This window comes from Mauremys mutica, chromosome 11, assembly GCF_020497125.1.
Source record: "Mauremys mutica isolate MM-2020 ecotype Southern chromosome 11, ASM2049712v1, whole genome shotgun sequence".
Lineage (NCBI taxonomy): Eukaryota > Metazoa > Chordata > Testudines > Geoemydidae > Mauremys > Mauremys mutica.
The window spans coordinates 43,961,579-43,982,717 of record NC_059082.1 but is presented as its reverse complement, the minus strand read 5'-3'; the positions used below and the strand labels follow the sequence as shown (position 1 = coordinate 43,982,717).

Sequence of the window (21,139 nt, the reverse complement as noted above, 5' to 3'; positions counted from 1 at the left end):
AATAAATATACATTTTGAGGGACATTTCTGTCACAGAAAGTTGCGCTTATTACTCTGGACTCCGTAAAGCAGTATGCTTAATCTGTGTGCTTGGCTTTATGTACATATATTTTACTGTATATACCTGTTCATAAGCCAAATATTTTTGGTAAAAATGTGATGCATCAAAGAGCGGGGCATGTCGGCTTATAAACAAGTGACATGCCACTTCCTGCAGCTCCCATTGGCTGGGAACGGCGAACCGTGGGCACAGGGAGCTGAGGGGCTCCATGCCTGCAGACACTCCCAGTAAACAAAATGTCCTGCGCCTCCAGCGGCTTACCCCAACAGCTGGGAGCCAAAGTTTGCCAACCCATGAAATATAGGGTTGGCTTATAAAAGGGTCATACAGTTTTTGCCATTTTTACCTAACCATCTTGGGGGGTCAGCTTATAAACAAACGGACTAGTGAACAAGTATATACGGTAAGTTTTCAGCTTCAGTATTTCTCTCCTTCTAGACAATTTAAAGTGTATTTATGTCTATTTCCAGTCTTAATTATGTCAGCACTAATTAATGGGATCAAAAATCTTAGCACCTGCAAACAGTAAAATGAATTGTAAATGTATTGATTTCCTAAAGGGAAAAAAGTAATTAGTCCAGATTCCAACTATGCAGAATTAGCTTTGGTTTGGTTTGTAAGGCAGAGTCACTTTCCTTTCTTAGGAGGACAAACTAATAAAAGGTAATCCCATTAGAGACAAATGTTGTCTATAGAAATGAATTGGCTTTAAAACAGGACTATTGTTCCCCATTTATTATGAAACATGAAGAGCTCTAATATTATGACATAATTACTATTATAAGATTGGCTAATTCTACCATTAAAACATAATGAAATGCAACCTCTGCAGAACAATGTTGTGTTTTTTTTAATTTTTTTTTTTTTATAAAAGCAGCCATCATTACTGTGCAACCCACTGTAAACAAATCAGTCATGCTCTATGACAAGATGCAGCATATATGCACCAATCAGGCATTTGGGAGCATTTCTATATATTGTAGTAGAACAAAGTTCCAATTAAAAATTCATACCTGAGATCCCTCACGAGACATGGCAAGGATTAAGAGGTGCCAACATTTCACCTAACTTTCTGTGCCCTCTAGAGAACTTACCTTATTTGTATACTTCTTTGCAAAGTTTACATAACTGAAAGTGCGTCTTTAAATATATGTCTCAATGTTATTTCTATTAAAAAAATAGCATTCATGAGCAACCTTACACGTAAATGGTACGCACACAAAAGAAGAGGAAATTAGGTGAATAAATTGATTTCAGTTTTATATTTTTCAAGTGGGTTACTCTAAGACAGTAACATCTTTACGGATTATGAAAAATACCTGTGACAGTGTCCTTGTCAGGTAAGACCTAGAAGGTAATTATAAAGGTAGGTCAACTTTCAGTCCTAATAACCTAGAGACTGTTCCCTTTAGGAAAGTTTATGGTGCCAAACATTTAATATTGTCATACTCATCTGATGCGTGCAACTGTCTTCAATGTGGTTAACACATACGTATAAACATTTAATTCCTCATTTGAGCGTTTATGAAATCATGAACAATACAAAGAGTACAAAACAGCATGAGTATAATCATGTGACATTTCTAGGAAACCAACTCAGGTTGTTGGTTTTGGTTTTATTGTAGAAAGAACAAAAATCTGAATCCCTTTTGAAGTCAATGAACATGGAAGAACAAACCCCATAATATATTCACATATGTGGAGATCAGTTCTTTCTCAAAACTAAACATTCTACATACCTTGAACTGTAAGATCTGCTTGAGCTTCAATTGTCTCATTCCCATTATCCACAATGCAGGCATATGTCCCAGCATCATCTTCTGTGATATCAATGATCTCCAGGCTCCCTCCCGCCAGTAACAGAAATTTTTCAGAGCTGTGCAAGACAGGACATACAGGTAATATAGCAAACAAACTAATCTGTATGGAGTACTGATAGAAAGAAATATGGAAAGTATCTAAATGAAACTTCTAAATACACTGAAAAAATTGCTGATTACATCACTTCTGAGGTTGGATTTTTTAATGGTACACCTCTACCTCGATATAATGTGACCAGATATAACACGAATTAGGATATAATGCGGTAAAGCAGTGTGATATAACGCGACCCGATATAACACGAATGAAATATGGAAGGTCTCCAAATGAAACTTCTAAATACACTGAAAAAATAGCTGATTACATCACTTCTGAGGTTGGATTCTTTAATGGTACACCTCTACCTCGATATAACGCAACCTGATATAACACAAATTGGGATATATGCGGTAAAGCAGTGCTCGGGGGGGTGGGGGCTGCGCACTCTGGTGGGTCAAAGCAAGTTCTATATAACGCGGTTTCACCTATAACGCGGTAAGATTTTTTGGCTTCTGAGGACAGCTTTATATCGAGGTAGAGGTGTATATTAACATAGAGGGATGGTGTGTTTTTAACTAGACTCATTATTTAAATATAAGCTTAAATTCAACAATATACATCCCACACAATATTAATGCATTTTTTGCACTTTCAAGCTTCAAATCTTATGAATTAAATGCAATTCAAGTTATTTTAAAATACGGTAATTAAAATTCATTAAAGATGTAAGTATTCTATCACTGCCTTCAAAGGATAATTTTCCCAGCACTAAAACCACTCCAGCCATAGCTGGAAAGTGGTTAACTCAAGTATATCGAAAGCCAAGCCTAGCATCTATGCAACATAAGAAATAAATGGTTGTAAATACTCTGCGTAATTGCATTTTTGTAAAGAAGGCAGCCATTTGAGTGGGATACAAGAACTCCAAAATAAAACCTGTTTTACCAGGGCTTCCTACACTAAAGTAGTGGGAAGACAGTGGGAAAACTAAACTTACAGATCTAAAACAGTAGGAAGACTACACTTACAAACTCTCCTCCATATGAACATTCAAGGCTGACTTTTGTTTTCTTTGGAAAAAATTACCATCTTCAGATTTTATTATGTAAGCCCTGTGAGTGTTTTTTCATGAACAAAACCAACAAAGAACAATAATTCTAGTCTCCCTCCTTAGGTACCCTCCCATTATATCCTGCTTTCTTATGTGCTGTTCCTTATATTTAGAAGACTCTTCCAACACTCCTCAGTTTTTGCAAAATTTAATTTTAAAAAACTGTACACAATACAAGTACACATACATCACTAACAAAAAGTAAAAATGAGAAACAAACAACAAAAGCCTGGTTGACTGGATAAATTCCAAATCATCCCAATCCTCCAATGAAAGTGGGAAATAGAAGTATATCAGCTGCCTCTTCTGAAACTCCAGAGCCATATTTTTCTGATAAAGTAGTCTTTGACATAGATTAATATAGTAAAATCTAGGGTTCACTGGTCTATAGTTATTAATTGGCAATTAATTAGAGCAATCCGATCTTTCTGAGTTTGACCAAGTCAAAAGTCCAAAACTAAAAATACTTTTGTGTACGTTCTAGCCTGTATAATTACACTTTTTTCCTTTATAATTTTATTAAAAGGCAAGTGGACGAAATATAATTCTCAACCTACTTGCTTCCTCTGTTAAAATATTTTAAATTAGGATTATATCATTGGAAGAGATATGCTAACATGACTGCATGCTAACAATTTGTTATTAGACAGAGGCCTTTGGAGCTTTCTTCTATCTTATGTCCACCACAGAGAACAGAAGGACATTTAATTTTTTCCAAGACTGTTCTATCCAGATAATTTACAGGTCTGTACTCCAATTTGTGAACCAACTTTTCTGTTGGATGTGCTGGTTTAAAAAATTAAAAAACAAAGAACATCTTTCAAATTATGTGAAAGGAATAGTTCCATATGGATAGAAATTAGGAACCACACTGAGAACAAACGTCCAGGAAGACTTGGAGACAAGACTCTTCTATGGACAATGATTCCAGTTGGATAACCAAAAAAAATCTGAGGTAGAAGTAATTATGGAGATGATATATAAGGGAAAACAACACTTCAGGGAGCTTAAAAAGGTTTTGTTTGGTTTTTAAAAAGAGTTTAGGAAATTAGGCTGAGAGTCCATGTTCCAGGAAGGCCATACTGGGAGTCCTAGTATTGTGACTGCCTTAAGCAATGGTGCTTGTGCAGGTGAACAGCACAGCTAGCTGGTTCTACACTAGCTGAGAGGAAGACAGCAGAAACTGTTACCTGCAAGTCCTTTCTTGTAATCTCCCTCTCTTTCAAATAAAATAAAGGACAGAAGATTTGGAGTGGGTCTATGTTGTTGCATAGTCTGCAGCAATGAAACATGGTCCTCCAAAAGTCCACCTGAATGTGAAGGGACATTGCTGAAGATGAACAGTTATCCACCATTCTGTATTTGTGCATTTGATTTTTCTTCTCTAAGTATAGCACCTTACTCTTATCTTTGTTGAATTTCATTTTGTTGTCTATAGCCCAGTTCTTCAATTGATGAAGATCCCTCTGAATTTTAGCTTTATCCTCCAAAGTGTTTGCAACACCTCCCTCTTCCTCCCCCCACCCTCGATTTGTGTCATCTGGAGCAATGGTCTCAAGTTGCTGTGGTGGAGGTCTAGGCTGGATATTAGGAAAAACTATATTTAACTAGGAGGGTGGTGAAGCTCTGGAATGGGTTACCTAGGGAGGTGGTGGAATCTCCAGCCTTAGAGGTTTTTCAGGCCCGGTTTGACAAAGCCCTGGCTGGGATGATTTAGTTGGGGTGACTAGATGACCTCCTGAGGTCTCTTCCAACCCTAATCTATGAGTCTATGATCTACTTCCACAGCACCAAGATGAGAATCTTTGCCTTTTGGTGTTGATGCTTCATGCCCTTGTCTCTCCTGCTTGTTAGCAGCTGCCACTACCAAGGAGCCTGGGGCAGAATGAGAATACAAGTGTTCACATCCCTTAGAGGGGATGTAATACCTCCTCTCTCGGCTTATTTTGCTTCAGGAGGCAAGGAGGAGTGTGTCTGCCAGGATGCCTTAACTGCCTCCATAATAGCTTTGCAGAGTCACTCTTGTAGGGGCCGCCGATACCAGAACATCCACCAACTTGTGAGACCTTTCAACACAGCTCCTCTGACTGAATATTCAGAACAGAGGATACCTTTCTCGATAGATCTTGATGAGCCCTGTGATCCTCTGGTGGTGGCGAATCGTTTGCTACCTCAACAGCCTGACCTGGTGATGAGGAAGAAGACAGGATTCTGAATTGGTGTTGTATTGGAGAAGTCATCATAGTGACTTCTGGCTGCTCAATACCAATCTCGGTATCGGGAACTGGAGAATAATGTCACAGTTGTAGTGCTGCACAGGAGTGACCTTGAGGACAGTGAATGAGAGTTGTGGGGAGATCCTATCAGGAGAAGGGATGTCTCACAGAATCCAGAACGTCCACTGGCATGGGACCCATCCTTGCCCTGGCCATTGCCCCTTGGGAGGAACCCAGTGTCATAGAATCTCAGGGTTGGAAGGGACCTCAGGAAGTCATCTAGTCCAACCCCCAATCAGTGCTGTGATTGCTGCATGACCCATGGTCCCCAAGTCTCTGATGAAGCATAGGCTTTCCCTCTTGATTCGGACACAGATAAACATACCTCCGAGTCTGAAACCTCTGAAAATGGAGGAGCAAAAGTAGTTGGATCTGGAGATAGGAAGCTTGAGCCCGGGGACAGTGGTAATGGGGATATCATTGGAGGCTTGCCTCTCAACTGTACTGGCTTTTGTGGAAGTTTGGGAGATAACGGTACCCCAGGTTCCTGACATGGTGAGGTAGGAGCCCCGCAGGCATAGGTACCTACTGTAAGCCTTCCATTACCTTCCATTCCAGGGAAATTGCCACAGAGAGGCTAACCAGGTGCCTTGCGGCTGCACATGCCTCTGGGGTAGTTGAAAGTGGCAATGACTGATGACCCTGCTACAAGGATCTCTCAGTGGACAGCCTCAACAGACCTGGCAAAGTTTCCTGAGGGAATCCCTTCTTCTTAGGTAATGACTGCTCTAGGGAGCATCTCTCCCTCGAATGTCTTGCAGAGTCTTTGCCTCTACCCGGCGTTAGTACTGACATATTTAGACTCAGACTCATAGACTTTAAGGTCAGAATGGACCACCATGATCATCTAGCACACTGCAGGCCACAGAACCTCACCCACTCCTGAGCGTGCTACTAAACCTGAGGAGGGACTGTGCCTTTTCTTTGGCACTGGTGAAGGGGACCAAAAGACACAGACACCTCCTGTGGGGCATTCCATACTGAAGCTGATGTGTTTGGGGCATTTTCCATACATGACAACTCCAATGGATGGCAAAGTGCTGCTTCCATAAGTAAACACTTGAGCCTCGCCACTCTTTCTTTGAGCAGGGCTTTAGTCCTTTACAAATTTGACACTTGTCACTGATGTGGGATTCTCCCAAACATTTCAGACATGTTGGGTGTGGGCTACTGACTGGCATAGGCTTCCTGCAAGACTGGCAGACCATAAACCTCAGTGAGAGAGGCATCATTCCTGTACCAATCCTTTCACTGAAAGATAAAAGTTAGTCAAAAAAGACCTAAAACTAAAACCTACTGCTATAAACTAGCTAAACTAACTTTAACTAACTAACTAACTTCTAACAATAAAAAGGAATATATAGATAGATAGATATACAGTGGCAGAGCTCCGACCTGGTCCCCGTGGGTCCCACGCTTCCAGGTGGTTTATACTAACCTCAGAGGCTCACTGTGACCCTCCACATAGCCCTTCTCTCTCTAGGGCCAGGGTATAGTCTACGGAGCCCTTTTCATTATAAGCCAGCAAGGAGGTTGATGAGAGAAGTCACACAGTCTCTGTTGTCCCTACGGGCTTATTCACAAACAGTTTAGCCTCCTGTCCTGACAGGGGACTGTCTTCCCCTCCCAGGAGGTGTTTCTGTAGTGGCGGGTTGGGGGGAACCCAGGCCCACCCTCTACTCCAGGTTCCGGCCCAGGGACCCTAATGGCAGCAGCTGTTGGCAGCTGACCTTTCACTGCCAGAGTTGCTACATTTCCCTGGGCCAAATCCCCACAGCTCCCCCGCTTCTCTCTCTTAACACCTTCTTCGCCCTTACCTTAGGGCTCCCTTTCCAGTGGCTTGAGGGTGTATTCATTACCCATTCCTTCAGCCGCACTTCCTCTCCCCTGGCTCTCCTCAGCCTGACTGGAGTGAGCCCTTTTATAGTATCAGAGAGGCCTTATTTAGAGTCAGGTGTTCATGTTATCTTAACAGCCTCACCTGACTCTTTGCAGGTTAATTGGAGTCATGTGTCCACCCTAGCCTGGAGCAGCCCCTGCTCTTGTCAGTCAGGGAACAGAAAACTGCTTATCCAGTAGCCAGTATATCTGCCTTCTACTACTCTGCTGTACCCTGCCCCGTGGACCCGGGCCCCTCCCCCGCCCCTTCACCATGAGCCGGCTGCACAACTTGTAGCCGGTTCATTTCAGACCGCACCAAGGAAACATCTATACACACTCATGCTCCACACCCTTCACTTCCTCACCCTTGTGTCCTGCCCCGACACAATGTGGCGAGACCTCCTGCCACCTCTAGAAAGTGAGGAGCCCCGGTGGGCCAGCCTATACTCTGCTCTGGTCCTGAGGCCCGCCGGGGATATCAGTTGGCAGCTCCTTCATGGGGCCATGAGCACGGGCGTGTACTTGGCGCAGTTTACCCCCATCCTGGACACCTGCCCCTTCAGCGGCATGCGGGAGACCCTGGAGCACGTTTACTTCGAGTGCGCCAGGTTGCAGCCCCTATTCCAGCTCCTCACAAATATTTTGTTACACTTCTGGCTGCACTTTTCCCCTCACCTCCTTATCTATGCACGCCCAATCTGTGGCCCCACAAAGCCACGGGACCTCCTGGTCAACCTCCTCCTAGCCCTGGCTAAAATGGCCATCTATAAAACCAGGGAGAGGAGGTTGGCCGATGGGGTCCCCTGTGACTGTAGGGCCTATTTCTGATCCTCCATCCACTGCATCTGGGCAGAGTTCCTCTGGGCAGCGTCCGCTGGCTCCCTTGACGCCTTCGAGGAGCAGTGGGCGCTGTCCAGGGTTCTCTGCTCGATGTCCCTCTCAGGTTCCCTTCGTTTGACCCTTTGACCTCACGCCCGTCCCTGTTATCTCATTAGTTGTCCCCCGGAATTATTTGGTTTCCAGACCCTTTGGATCCTCCCCTTAAGCTGGGGGGAGGTCCTTTAGCAGTGGGCGGGCTCTGCCCACTTTCTGGTTCCCAATAGGGACTGCTCTGCTGTGCCCCACTGGCCTGGGTCTAACACATATCCCTCCCCCCTGCTCAACACCAAGGGGTTGGGCAGCTTGAGACACCAGACAGTGTAGATGTGATAAGCCATCCGTGTTGCCATGGCGACTCCCCGCTCTGTGCTGTATGCGGAACTGGAAAGGTTGGAAGGATAAGAACCACCTGGTTGCCCTTGTGTTCTTTTCCTTGTTCTGTTACATCCATTGAAGAGGGGCATGGTCGGTCACAAGGAAAAATCTACGCCCCAGCAGGTAGTAACGCAACGTTTCCATGGCCCATTTTACGGCGAGGGACTCTCTCTCTACCACTGCATATTTTTGTTCCCTCAGAAGGAGTTTCCTACTGAGGTAGAGAATTGGACGTTGTTCTTCCCCAACCATCTGCGACAGGACGGCCCATAACCCCACCTCGGAGGCATCTGTCTGTAGGATGAATTCCTTGGTGAAATCCAGGGCTATCGATATAAAAAGGCAGTCAGCTGCGAACCAGCTGAGCAGCGAACAGCAGAGAGGCAAGCAGAAGGAGTTTGCCTGGAGAGAGCTCTTAGAAGGAAGAGACCATGGATGCTGAGCAATCCGCCGTTGTGACCTGCACAGGATGCGCCATGTTCGTCTTCCTTCCACAGGATAGGAGCGACTTTGTCTGTACAAAGTGCAAGCTGATCTCCATCTTGGAAGAGAAGATTCAAGGTCTGGAGAAACAAATAACAACCCTGCGTTCCATAAAAGAAAATGAGGATTTCCTGGATAGACGTCAGGATCAGCTGCAGCGGGCACAATGTTCTGAAGATTCAGAGCAGGCTACGCAGCGGGGACAGAAGGCCAGTGAGGATAAGTGGCGGCATGTGACTTCCAGAAGGGGAAAGAGTACCAGAAACATCCACGTACCAGAAACACAGACACAGGTGAGCAACCGTTTTCATGTTCTCTCCACAGGTACTAGTGCAGAGAGTGGAGTGAATGATACACCTGAGGGAACAGAGCAGAAGGAGACTCCACTGATTGGAAGGCATGAGATGCGCCGTCCTAGGGATGGGGGTTCCACGACCACCACTCCCAAGAGGAGGAGGAGGGTGGTGGTGGTCGGGGACTCTCTCCTCAGGGGGACTGAGTCATCTATCTGCCGCCCTGACCGGGAAAACCGAGAGGTGTGCTGCTTGCCAGGGGCTAGGATTCACGATGTGACGGAGAGACTGCCGAGACTCATCAAGCCCTCGGATCGCTACCCCTTCCTGCTTCTCCACGTGGGCACCAATGATACTGCCAAGAATGACCTTGAGCGTATCACTGCAGACTACGTGGCTCTGGGAAGAAGGATAAAGGAGTTTGAGGCGCAAGTGGTGTTCTCATCTATCCTCCCTGTGGCAGGAAAAGGCCAGGGTAGAGACCGTCGAATCGTGGAGATCAACGAATGGCTACGCAGATGGTGTCGGAGAGAAGGGTTTGGATTCTTTGACAATGGGATGGTCTTCCAAGAAGAAGGATTGCTAGGCAGAGATGGGCTCCACCTCACGAAGAGAGGGAAGAGCATCTTTGCAAGCAGGCTGGCTAACCTAGTGAGGAGGGCTTTAAACTAGGTTCACCGGGGGAAGGAGACCAAAGCCCCGAGGTAAGTGGGGAAGTGGGATACCGGGAGGAAGCACAAGCAGGAGACTGCAAGAGGGGAGGACTCCTGTCTCAGACCGAGAAAGCGGGACAATCAGCGAGTTATCTTAAGTGCCTATACACAAATGCAAGAAGCCTGGGGAACAAGCAGGGAGAACTAGAAGTCTTGGCACAGTCAGGGAATTATGATGTAATTGGAATAACAGAGACTTGGTGGGATAACTCACATGATTGGAGTACTGTCATGGATGGATATAAACTGTTCAGGAAGGACAGGCAGGGCAGAAAAGGTGGGGGAGTTGCATTGTACGTAAGAGAGCAGTATGACTGCTCAGAGCTCCAGTATGAAACTGCAGAAAAACCTGAGTGTCTCTGGATTAAATTTAGAAGTATGAACAACAAGGGTAATGTCGTGGTGGGAGTCTGCTACAGACCACCGGACCAGGGGGATGAGGTGGACGAGGCTTTCTTCCAGCAACTAACAGAAGTTGCTAGATCACAGGCCCTGGTTCTCATGGGTGACTTTAATCACCCCGATATCTGCTGGGAGAGCAATACAGCGGTGCACAGACAATCTAGGAAGTTTCTGGAAAGTGTAGGGGACAATTTCCTGGTGCAAGTGCTGGAGGAACCAACTAGGGGAAAAGCTCTTCTTGACCTGCTGCTCACAAACAGGGAAGAAATAGTAGAGGAAGCAATAGTGGATGGGAACCTGGGAGGCAGTGACCATGAGATGGTCGAGTTCAGGATCCTGACACAAGGGAAAAGGGAAAGCAGTAGAACAGAGACCCTGGACTTCAGAAAAGCAGACTTTGACTCCCTCAGGGAACTGATGGGCAAGGTCCCCTGGGAGAATAACATGACAGGGAAAGGAGTCGAGGAAAGCTGGCTGTATTTCAAAGAAACCTTATTGAGGTTGCAGGAACAAACCATCCCGATGTGTAGGAAGAAAAGTAAATATGGCAGGCGACCAGCTTGGCTTAACAGTGAAATCCTTGCTCGTCTTAAACACAAAAGAACAGCTTACAAGAAGTGGAAGATTGGACAAATAACCAGGGAGGAGTATAAAAGTATTGTTCAGGCATGCAGGTGTGAAATCAGGAAGGCCAAATCACACTTGGAGTTGCAGCTAGCCGGAGATGTTAGGAGTAACAAGAAGGGTTTCTTTAGGTATGTTAGCAACAGGAAGAAAGTCAAGGAAAGTGTGGGCCCCTTGCTGAATGAGGGAGGGAACCTAGTGACAGAGGATGTGGAGAAAGCTAGTGTACTCAATGCTTTTTTTGCCTCTGTCTTCACAGACAAGGTCAGCTCCCAGACAGCTGCACTCTGCAGCACGGTATGGGGAGGAGGTGACCAGCTCTCTGTGGAGAAAGAAGTAGTTCGGGGCTATTTAGGAAAGCTGGACGAGCACAAGTCCATGGGGCCAGATGCGCTGCATCCGAGGGTGCTAAAGGAGTTGGCTGATGAGATTGCAGAGCCATTGGCCATTATCTTTGAAAAATCATGGTGATCGGGGGAGGTCCCGGATGACTGGAAAAAAGCTAATGTAGTGCCCATCTTTAAAAAAGGGAAGAAGGAAGATCCAGGGAACTACAGGCCAGTCAGTCTCACCTCAGTCCCTGGAAAAATCATGGAACAGGTCCTCAAGGAATCAATCCTGAACCACTTAAAGGAGGGGAAAGTGATCAGGAACAGTCAGCATGGATTCACCAAGGGCAAGTCATGCCTGACTAACCTAATTGCCTTCTATGACGAGATAACCGGCTCTGTGGATGAGGGGAAAGCAGTGGATGTGCTATTTCTGGACTTTAGCAAAGCTTTTGATACAGTCTCCCACAGTATTCTTGCTAGCAAGTTAAAGAAGTCTGGGCTGGATGAATGGACGGTAAGGTGGATAGAAAACTGGCTAGATGGTCGGGCTCAACGGGTAGTGATCAATGGTTCCATGTCTAGTTGGCAGCCGGTATCAAGTGGAGTGCCCCAAGGGTCGGTGCTGGGGCCGGTTTTATTCAATATCTTCATTAACGATCTGGAGGATGGTGTGGACTGCACCCTTAGCAAGTTTGCAGATGACACTAAACTGGGAGGAGTGGTTGATACGGTGGAGGGTAGGGCTAGGATACAGAGGGACCTAGACAAATTAGAGGATTGGGCCAAAAGAAATATGATGAGGTTCAACAAGGACAAGTGCAGAGTCCTGCACTTAGGACGGAAGAATCCCATGCACTGCTACAGACTAGGGACCGAATGGCTGGGCAGCAGTTCTGCAGAAAAGGACCTAGGGGTTATGGTGGACGAAAAGCTGAATATGAGTCAACAGTGTGCCCTTGTTGCCAAGAAGGCTAATGGCATTTTGGGTTGTATAAGTAGGGGCATTTCCAGCAGATCGAGGGATGTGATCATTCCCCTCTACTCAGCACTGGCGAGGCCTCATTTGGAGTACTGTGTCCAGTTTTGGGCCCCACACTACAAGAAGGATGTGGATAAATTGGAGAGAGTCCAGCGGAGGGCAACAAAAATGATTAGGGGGCTGGAGCACATGACTTATGAGGAGAGGCTGAGGGAACTGGGATTGTTTAGTCTGCAGAAGAGAAGAATGAGGGGGGATTTGATAGCTGCTTTCAACTACCTGAAAGGGGGTTCCAAAGAGGATGGATCTAGACTGTTCTCAGTGGTAGAAGGTGACAGAACAAGGAGTAATGGTCTCAAGTTGCAGAGGGGGAGGTTTAGGCTGGATATTAGGAAAAACTTTTTCACTAGTAGGGTGGTGAAGAACTGGAATGCGTTACCTAGGGAGGTAGTGGAATCTCCTTCATTAGAGGTTTTTAAGGTCAGGCTTGACAAAGCCCTGGCTGGGATGATTTAGTTGGGTTTGGTCCTGCTTTGAGCAGGGGGTTGGACTAGATGACCTCCTGAGGTCCCTTCCAACCCTGAGATTCTATGATTCTATGATACGGGTTTACTGCAGAGGGCAGTCCGTAGGTCTGTGAATGCTCTCTCTGCTGCGTCGGACCCTCTGACTGGATCAGGACCATGAGCCTTCATTAAGTCCGTTAGGGGACTTGCCTTTGTGGCAACATGGGGAATGAAATGCCGGTAGTACCCCACCACCCCTAGGAATGCTCGGACCTGCTCGTTACGACTCGGCCGTGGCCAATTTTGGATGGCCTCTAACTTATTCAGTTGGGGTTTTATCAGACCTTTTCCTACCATGTAGCCAAGATATTTGGCCTCTGTGAACCCCATGGCACACTTAACAGGGTTCGCCGTAAGGCCAGCTTGCCTGAAGGTATCAAGGTCCACCCCCACCTTCTTCAAGTGGGTTTCTCAGTCTGGGGTATGAATCACCACGTCATCCACATAGGCCTCAGGATAGCTGGCATGGGGGCATAACTTGTCCATGAGGTGCTGAAGGGTAGCTGGGGCCCCATGTAGTCCAAAAGGGAGGACCGTATATTAGGAAAGACTCTCTAATGTAGAGAACACCATCTTTTCCTTTGCATCTTCGTCTAGGGGAATCTTCCAGTACCCCTTTGTCAAGTCTAGGGTCGTCAAGTACCGGGCATTCCCCAGACGGTCCACTAATTTGTCTATGCAGGGTATAGAGTAGGCATCAAACTGTGATATCTCATTTAGTCGACGGAAGTCATTGCATAACCTCATGGTGCCATCAGGTTTGGGCACCAACATTAATGAGGCTGGACCACTGACTGTGGGATTCTTCAATGATCCTCATCTCCAGCATTTTCCTGACTTCCGCTTTTATTTCCTCCCTTTTGCCTGCGGCCACCCGGTAGGGGCTCATTGTTACTTTGGCCCCAGGGTTCATGACGATGTGATGATATGTCCCAGTTGTGCAACCCGGCTTTGTTGAGAATATGTCTTGATATTGGGCGATCTTCTCAGTTCAGGGCCGTCCGGGGGTGGGGTGGGGGGCAAGCGGGGGAATTTGTCCCAGGCCCCACAGGGGCCCCCACGAGAGTTTTTCAGGGGCCCTGGATCGGGGTCCTTCACTCGCTCCGGGGGCCCCAGAAAACTCTCGCGGGGCCCAGGCCCCCGGAGCTTCTTCCTCTCCGGGTCTTCGGCGGCAAGGGTCCTTCCGCTCCGGGACCCATCACCGAAGTGCCCCGAAAACCTGCGGCGGGGGTTCCTTCTGCCTCGGGACCCGCCGCCGAAGTGCCGCGGGTCCCAGAGCGGAAGGACCCCCCGCCGCCGAATTGCTGCCGAAGCGGGGGCCCCCCTGCTCCCAAAGACCCCAGGCCGCCTGAATCCTCTGGGCAGCCCTGTCTCAGTTACCTCTTTCTTCTGGGCTGTCGTTAGATCAGGAGACACCCTCACCTGTTCAGGATTTTTGTTCTCTGGGTGCAGGTCTTCTCGAACCACTGTGCATGCCTCTCGGGTATGCCAGGGTTTCAGAAGGTTGACATGATATATCTGCTCTAGTTTTCAATGTCCCGGTTGTCACACCTTGTAATTTACTTCCCCTACGGGTTCGACTGTTTCGTAGGGCCCTTGCCACTGGGCCAACAGCTTACTTTTGGCCATGGGTATCAGTACCATTGCTCAGTCACCAGGTTGAAACTGACGAACCTTGGCTTGACGGTTGTAGTAGGTTTGCTGGGCCTCTTGGGCCTTCTCTAGGTGCTGCCTCACTATGGGAGTGACCCGGGCTATCCAGTCCTTCATCCGTAGCACATGCTCTATTATGTTCTTCCCCTCACTGGGTTCCTCCTCTCAAATTTCCTTGGCTATGTCCAGAATGCCTCGGGGATTGCGCCCATACAACAGCTCAAAAGGGGAGAATCCAGTAGACGTTTGGGGGATCTCACAGATGCATCCACTGCATCTGGCTCACATTACAAATATTCTTCCGAGAAGGCGCAGTCCACTGAATTGCTTTGGCTCGAGTTAGCTTTCTGAGAGATTAAAATATTATATATAAAGCAAGCACTGGTTTGGTTAGGAGATATGTCAAAAGGTACATTACCACACTAAACAGCAAGACTGCTTGCAGTTATATATGTGGTTGCCATTCTGAAACTCAAACTCACACTGATGGAAAGGGACCTAAAATGTTTAAAAAAAAAACCAGAAAAAATTACCCCAGTTCATGATATACAATACCATGTTTTTATTTAATAGAACCTTGCTAGAAGAACGCATTTTCTGGATGCTGAATTTAAATATATTTCCATAGATGAACAAACATAGGAAAAGCTGGTAGCAATCCTTACATTTAATTAGCCCAACACTTTCCACTATAAAGTATGCTTGTAATCTTATCTGCAGACGCTGTAACAGACTTTAAAATCCTGCAGAGAGAAAGCCCACAGGGTAGAAAAGTATCTTTTATTTGTTCTCTGAACTTGCATCTGGGTTTAGCTAAATTATAAATTGTAAAAATTGCCATTTTCTCTCACTTGTGTTCCTCAGGAGAATTTTGGCAGCATGCTAACATAACAACAGAATGTGAATATTTCACATTGCTGGGCCCCATGCAGCCACCAAAGCAGCAGCAGCGCCACCTCCGAACACTATGCTGGAAACATGTGGGCACCGCTAGAGCAGTTGCAGTAGTGGTTAAGGGGGAGAGATTTGAATGAACTACTCAACCCTGGACCTAGCATAGAGCACCAGAAACCCCTTTAGCATAAAAAACTTCTCCTGATGCCAGCTAATATAGTTAATCCTGTAGTTCAAGAGGTAAAGGTCTGTGCTGCAAGTGCTTGAAGTTCCAGGACTCAAAACCCTGATGCTGCTACTTATTTATTTGAAGAAGGGCATTACAGTTGTATAATATAATTTGTCTTTACCATTTTTCTTTTAAAAATCTCTAGAAAATTATATACAAAAACAATGTTAAAAAGGTCATTTAAAGTTTAGATTGCAAAGTCAAACACTTGGAAGTTAGGAAAAGCTAGATTGTGCATACACATAACAAAACAGTTTTTAATTACAAGACCACGTTCTATTTTTCCTCAGGACCTCTGCCTCGTGCACAGGTTGGACTTACAAGGAGGCAGAATTAAATTTCTATGGGGAACTGGATTTAAGAGGCCTTTATTGTTTTAAAAAATGTATTTTGGCATGGTGCCCACAATGAATAGTCCATCCCTTTGACAACTGAGAAAGACTCCTTTGTAACTTCAGTGTGCTGAGGAGTTTGGCTATAATCTTTCTAATAGCTAATATTTTGCTAGATAATCATTTAGAAGGGATTATTCATTGCCTTTTGGCATGTGAGGTGGTTAATCAGTTACATTTCTTTAAAAGATCTGTTTAATTAACCACTTACTCTTGAAAGGGCAGTTTTCAGTTAACTATAATTTACAGTATTGCATTTCCTTTAATCTATTTCTCACACAAAGCACCAATGCTTCCTCCTAACTCTCTCTAGCTATGACAGATCACGTCGCTAAACATAAGAGTACAAGCTTTAAAATAGGGTTTCTCAACCTATGGATCATGACCAAAAATTAGCTCACTGGAATGTGACAAAGGGTCTCAGGGTTGGCTGGGCTCATTTGCAAGCTGGTGCATGGGGTCACAGTGGTGCTCAGGTTTGGTGCAGCCATCCCTCCATCATGACGACAGGGGGCTGGGTGGGCCAAATCTGAGTGAGTAGCACTGTGACCCCATGCACCAGGTTGCAATGTCACTCAAAAACGATTACCCCGGAAATCTAAATGCCCAAAGTGGGAAGCTGAGCCCAATCAGCCCCCCCTAGACAGAAGCCAAGAGGAAGTGGGTTGTGTCATGTTCTCCAGTAATTACTGCTCCCCTGATATACGCCCCCCCCCTCACAGCTGCCCAACACCCCATCTTCCACATCCGATCTTGACTTCCAGCCTAGACAGCCTAATGTACCTCTCCCCCACAGCCAGGCAACTCCCGTTCTGTCAAACGACCCATCCAAGCCTCTAACCCCCCAGATCTTCTCCCATGAGAACCCAGCCCCTTCTGTCTCTCAACTTCAGAACTCCAAATCACCTCCACCCCTTTTATCCTCTGCCCCCATGGACCGGGGAAAGAGAGCTGGTCTTCTAAAAGCATGACTTGCATCACTCATTGCTGAACCTATGAGGCAGTGTTGCACGTCACTTCTTGCAGACAGTGATTGGTAAATCTCATGGCAATGTCACGACATGTTGGGGTAACAAATGTGCTTGGAGTCTTACCCTTGTATGGGTTAGCCAGGATTTTTAAAATAATATTTCAGTGGAAGTTTTGAAAGGAATTAGTTTGGCAAATATTTTATCATGGAGAGCTAATTTCACAATTTACTATGTACATCACATAGCTTTGCTTCAAATAATAATTCAATGAAATTGTTTAAACCTTCAAAGACTGACACCATTAAAATTTACTCATGCTGGAATATGACATTTCATTATTTTAAATCCTGTTGAAATTTTTGACAAACATTCCATCAAAGCAACTACATCCACTGCATCTGGCTCACATTATAAATATTATTTCCAGAAGGCGCAGTCCGCTGAATTTCTAAGATTATGCTTTCCTAGAATTATAGATTCTAATTGAACATATAGCTTGAGAGGACAATTTCTTTAATTCTATAAAGGGTGATTTGCCACAGTTAAAAAACAGAATGTAAAATGGTTATGTTATCAAATAAAGTAATGAGTCTAGTGGTAAGAAAAGGGTAGTGTTAAAGCTAACGCTACAGCACAATTAAAGAAAAACAGCTCTATTTTCTGTCTTTAATATTTCCTCTTGTCTTCAGCTCCACTTTACTGCTTTTCATTCCTGAAACTATCAAGTCTTTTACTAGAAATCAAACCAATCAAACACCCCCAGTATTCCATATACTTTACAGAGTTCACAGGAAGGAGACCCCCCCTCCCCAAAATACTTCATGTCCACTTTTTGAGGACCAGATCCCACCCTGCTCGTTTTTTTTTTAAACATGAACTTTAACTTCTTTTTTTAAAGAGGTCTCAATGTACATAAAAAAAATCTATCCAGACCTTAATTAGCAAGTTTATGTTTGGGAGCATGGTCATAAGGGGAGAAGTATTATAGTTAGCAAAAACAAGCTATTTAAGAATTTACCAATAACTCTGAGTGACTCAGTAGCAGAGTAACAGATTTTTTTTTAATCAGATTTTATTTAAACTTGATTTTTTGAATTTCAAATATATTTTCTTTAAAAATAAATCTATTTAAGATTAAATTTGAAGTTATGACACACTATATTAAGGCCTACACCTAGTATAATCTATTACAATAATTTAAATTAAATTAAACAATATTCAAGCAGTATATGTACGCTGCCAAAATTTTAAGTAAAGTCAAACCACTGAACCGGTGAAGTCACTAGCTGAACACCTGGAAACAGAGTTTGCTGAGATGCTACACCACCTTTTGACAGTCTGCAGATATAGAGAATATTTACTTCATTTTAGCTTATTCAGTTAGTTCAGTTCACTGACTGGCTCATTCAGAGCTGAGAAACCGACAAGGAGTCGAAAAAGAAAAGCTTATTTTCCTTTACCAATCGATGAATAAAAATGAAGTATGAGGATGAGATCTACTACTTCTAAAATCTTGAAGGACATGGTGACTAGAAACAATCAGTTTAATATATTAACTACAGATTATACTTTCTTTGTTTAATAAATAAGAGTTTTAAATACAAAACATATTTTGATAAACTTATTTTGTTTTTATGTATCCAGCACATTTAAGGTATTTTTTAAAAATTTAAATAATGTAAAACTATTTTAAAATGCTGGTTTTGTGCATTTTTAATAGAATTAAAATTTCCATCCAAATGCAGGTTAACACAAATCAAATATAAAATTAATCAACTAATAAATAAGAAATGCATCACTGAACATTTTCTAACAAAATAAAAATAAACTAAGAATCTGAATAAATGTATGTTAAGCTATATAATTGTTTCAGTAAGTGTATAGGTACCGCATATCCTCCTGGGTAGCAAAAAGAAGTACCAAATTTTAATAGTTACCAACTAATATGAATCTTTCTTCAGGAAAATAACTTAAAAGTATAATTGCAAAACAAGATTTAAATAGATGATTTAAGTCAAGATTTCCTGCTTGCTGATTAAAATCATCATTAAAAAAATCAAATAACTAAATCACTTTAATTTAAATCAATTCACCCTGCTTTATACAAAGGACAAAAATCCTTTTAAAAATGTAGAATTTTGAATCAGAATTGCTACTCTAACATAGAATCATAGAAGATTAGGGTTGGAAGAGACCTCAACATGCTTGATTATGTGCTGGAATGAAACAGGAAAGAAAATACTGGTTCCACAAGTATTAGCGACTCTGGATAGAAATAAAGGCCAAGTCTTCCATGATCTGGGTCTCGCAGGTGGGAAGCAGAATGGGCGTCTGCCTTTTGGTAGAGCCAACCGTGCCTATTGCAGGGGTTCCATCTCAAATCACGAGCAGCAAAAAGGAACTGGAGAAGCAGGCTATAAATGTCACCCCTTATGTCCTTGATTCAGAGCACAAGGAGGTAGCTGGCACAGGCACATGAAGCATATGTGCACTCACATTGGAAGACACTCCTCACTCAAAGGAGAAAAGACGGTTACTCACCTGTAGTAACTGGTGTTCTTCGAGATGTGTTGCTCCTATCCATTCCATTGTAGGTGCGCGCGCCGCGCGTGCCCGGCTCTTCGGAACATTTTTAGCCTAGCAACTCCGGCGGGCCGGCTGGCGCCCCCTGGAGTGGCGCCGCCATGGCGCCTGTTATATACCCCAGCCGGCCCGTCCGCTCCTCAGTTCCTTCTTGCCGGCTATTCCGACAGTGGGGAAGGAGGGCGGGTCTGGAATGGATAGGAGCAACACATCTCGAAGAACACCAGTTACTACAGGTGAGTAACCGTCTTTTCTTCTTCGAGTGATTGCTCCTATCCATTCCATTGTAGGTGATTCCCAAGCCTTACCTTAGGCGGTGGGGTCGGAATGAGACGTGGCGGAGTGTAATACCGCAGAGCCGAAGGCTGCGTCGTCTCGAGATTGCTGCACCAACGCGTAGTGGGAGGCGAAGGTGTGGACAGAAGACCAGGTGGCCGCTCTACAGATGTCCTGGATGGGGACATGGGCCAGGAAAGCGGCCGATGAGGCGTGTGCCCTCGTCGAGTGTGCGGTGAGTCGGCACGGGGGAACGCGAGCAAGCTCGTAGCACGTTCTTATGCAGAGCGTCACCCAGGAAGAAATCCGCTGCGAGGAAACTGGCTCGCCTTTCATACGGTCGGCTATTGCCACAAACAGCTGGGTCGAACGCCAAAAGGACTTCGTCCGTTCAATGTAGAATGCGAGCGCTCTGCGGACGTCGAGGGTATGCAGCTGCTGTTCCCGAGGCGAGGCATGTGGCTTCGGGAAGAAGACCGGGAGGAAGATCTCCTGGTTGAGATGGAAGGCCGACACCACCTTGGGGAGGAAGGCCGGGTGTGGTCGGAGCTGCACCTTGTCCCCGTGAAAGACGGTATACCGGGGACTCGCCGTCAGGGCGCGGAGCTCTGAGACTCGTCTGGCGGATGTAATAGCCACGAGGAAGGCCGTCTTACAGGTAAGATGGAGCAGAGAGCACGAGGCCAAGGGCTCAAAGGGTGGTCCCATCAAGCGGGCGAGAACCAGGTTCAGGTCCCACGTCGGAGCGGGTGGGCGTATCTGCGGGAAGAGACGGTCCAACCCTCTAAGGAAGCGGGCTACCATTGGGTTGGAGAAGACAGAGTGGCCTTCTATCGGAGGCAGGAATGCTGACAGCGCTGCCAGGTGCACCCTCAGAGAGGAGACCGCGAGACCTTGACCTTTGAGGTACCAGAGGTAGTCGAGGACGGTCTGAATGGGGGCCGAGAATGGGTTGAGACCTCGTTGGTCGCACCAAAGAGCGAAGCGTTTCCACTTAGCGAGGTAAGTAGACCGCGTCGAAGGCTTCCTGCTTTCCATGAGCACGTGTTGCACCGCCGCCGAACAGCCCTTCTCTGCGTCGGTCAACCAGTCAGGAACCAAGCTGTAAGATGCAGCGACTGCAGGTTCGGGTGACAAAGCCTGCCGAGGTCCTGAGAGATGAGGTCCGGCCATAACGGTAGGGGAATGGGATCCCGAATCGAGAGCTCGAGGAGCAGAGTATACCAGTGCTGCCTCGGCCAGGCCGGAGCGACGAGTATGACGCGGGCCTTGTCCCTCCGTAGCTTGAGGAGTACTCGGTGGACAA

At 45.5% G+C, this 21,139-nt stretch overlaps 1 protein-coding gene across 8 annotated transcripts in view; it reads right to left on the bottom strand.

Annotated features, from left to right (window-relative positions):
• The window catches only part of NEO1 (neogenin 1), a 553,761-nt gene that overhangs the window by 224,563 nt on the left and 308,059 nt on the right, over positions 1–21,139 (bottom strand). For all 8 annotated transcript variants that reach the window (XM_044979726.1, XM_044979730.1, XM_044979728.1 and 5 more), the window contains one exon: positions 1,801–1,937. In XM_044979726.1, the coding sequence (XP_044835661.1) occupies positions 1,801–1,937 (137 nt within the window). The remainder of the gene's footprint in view (positions 1–1,800; positions 1,938–21,139) is intronic.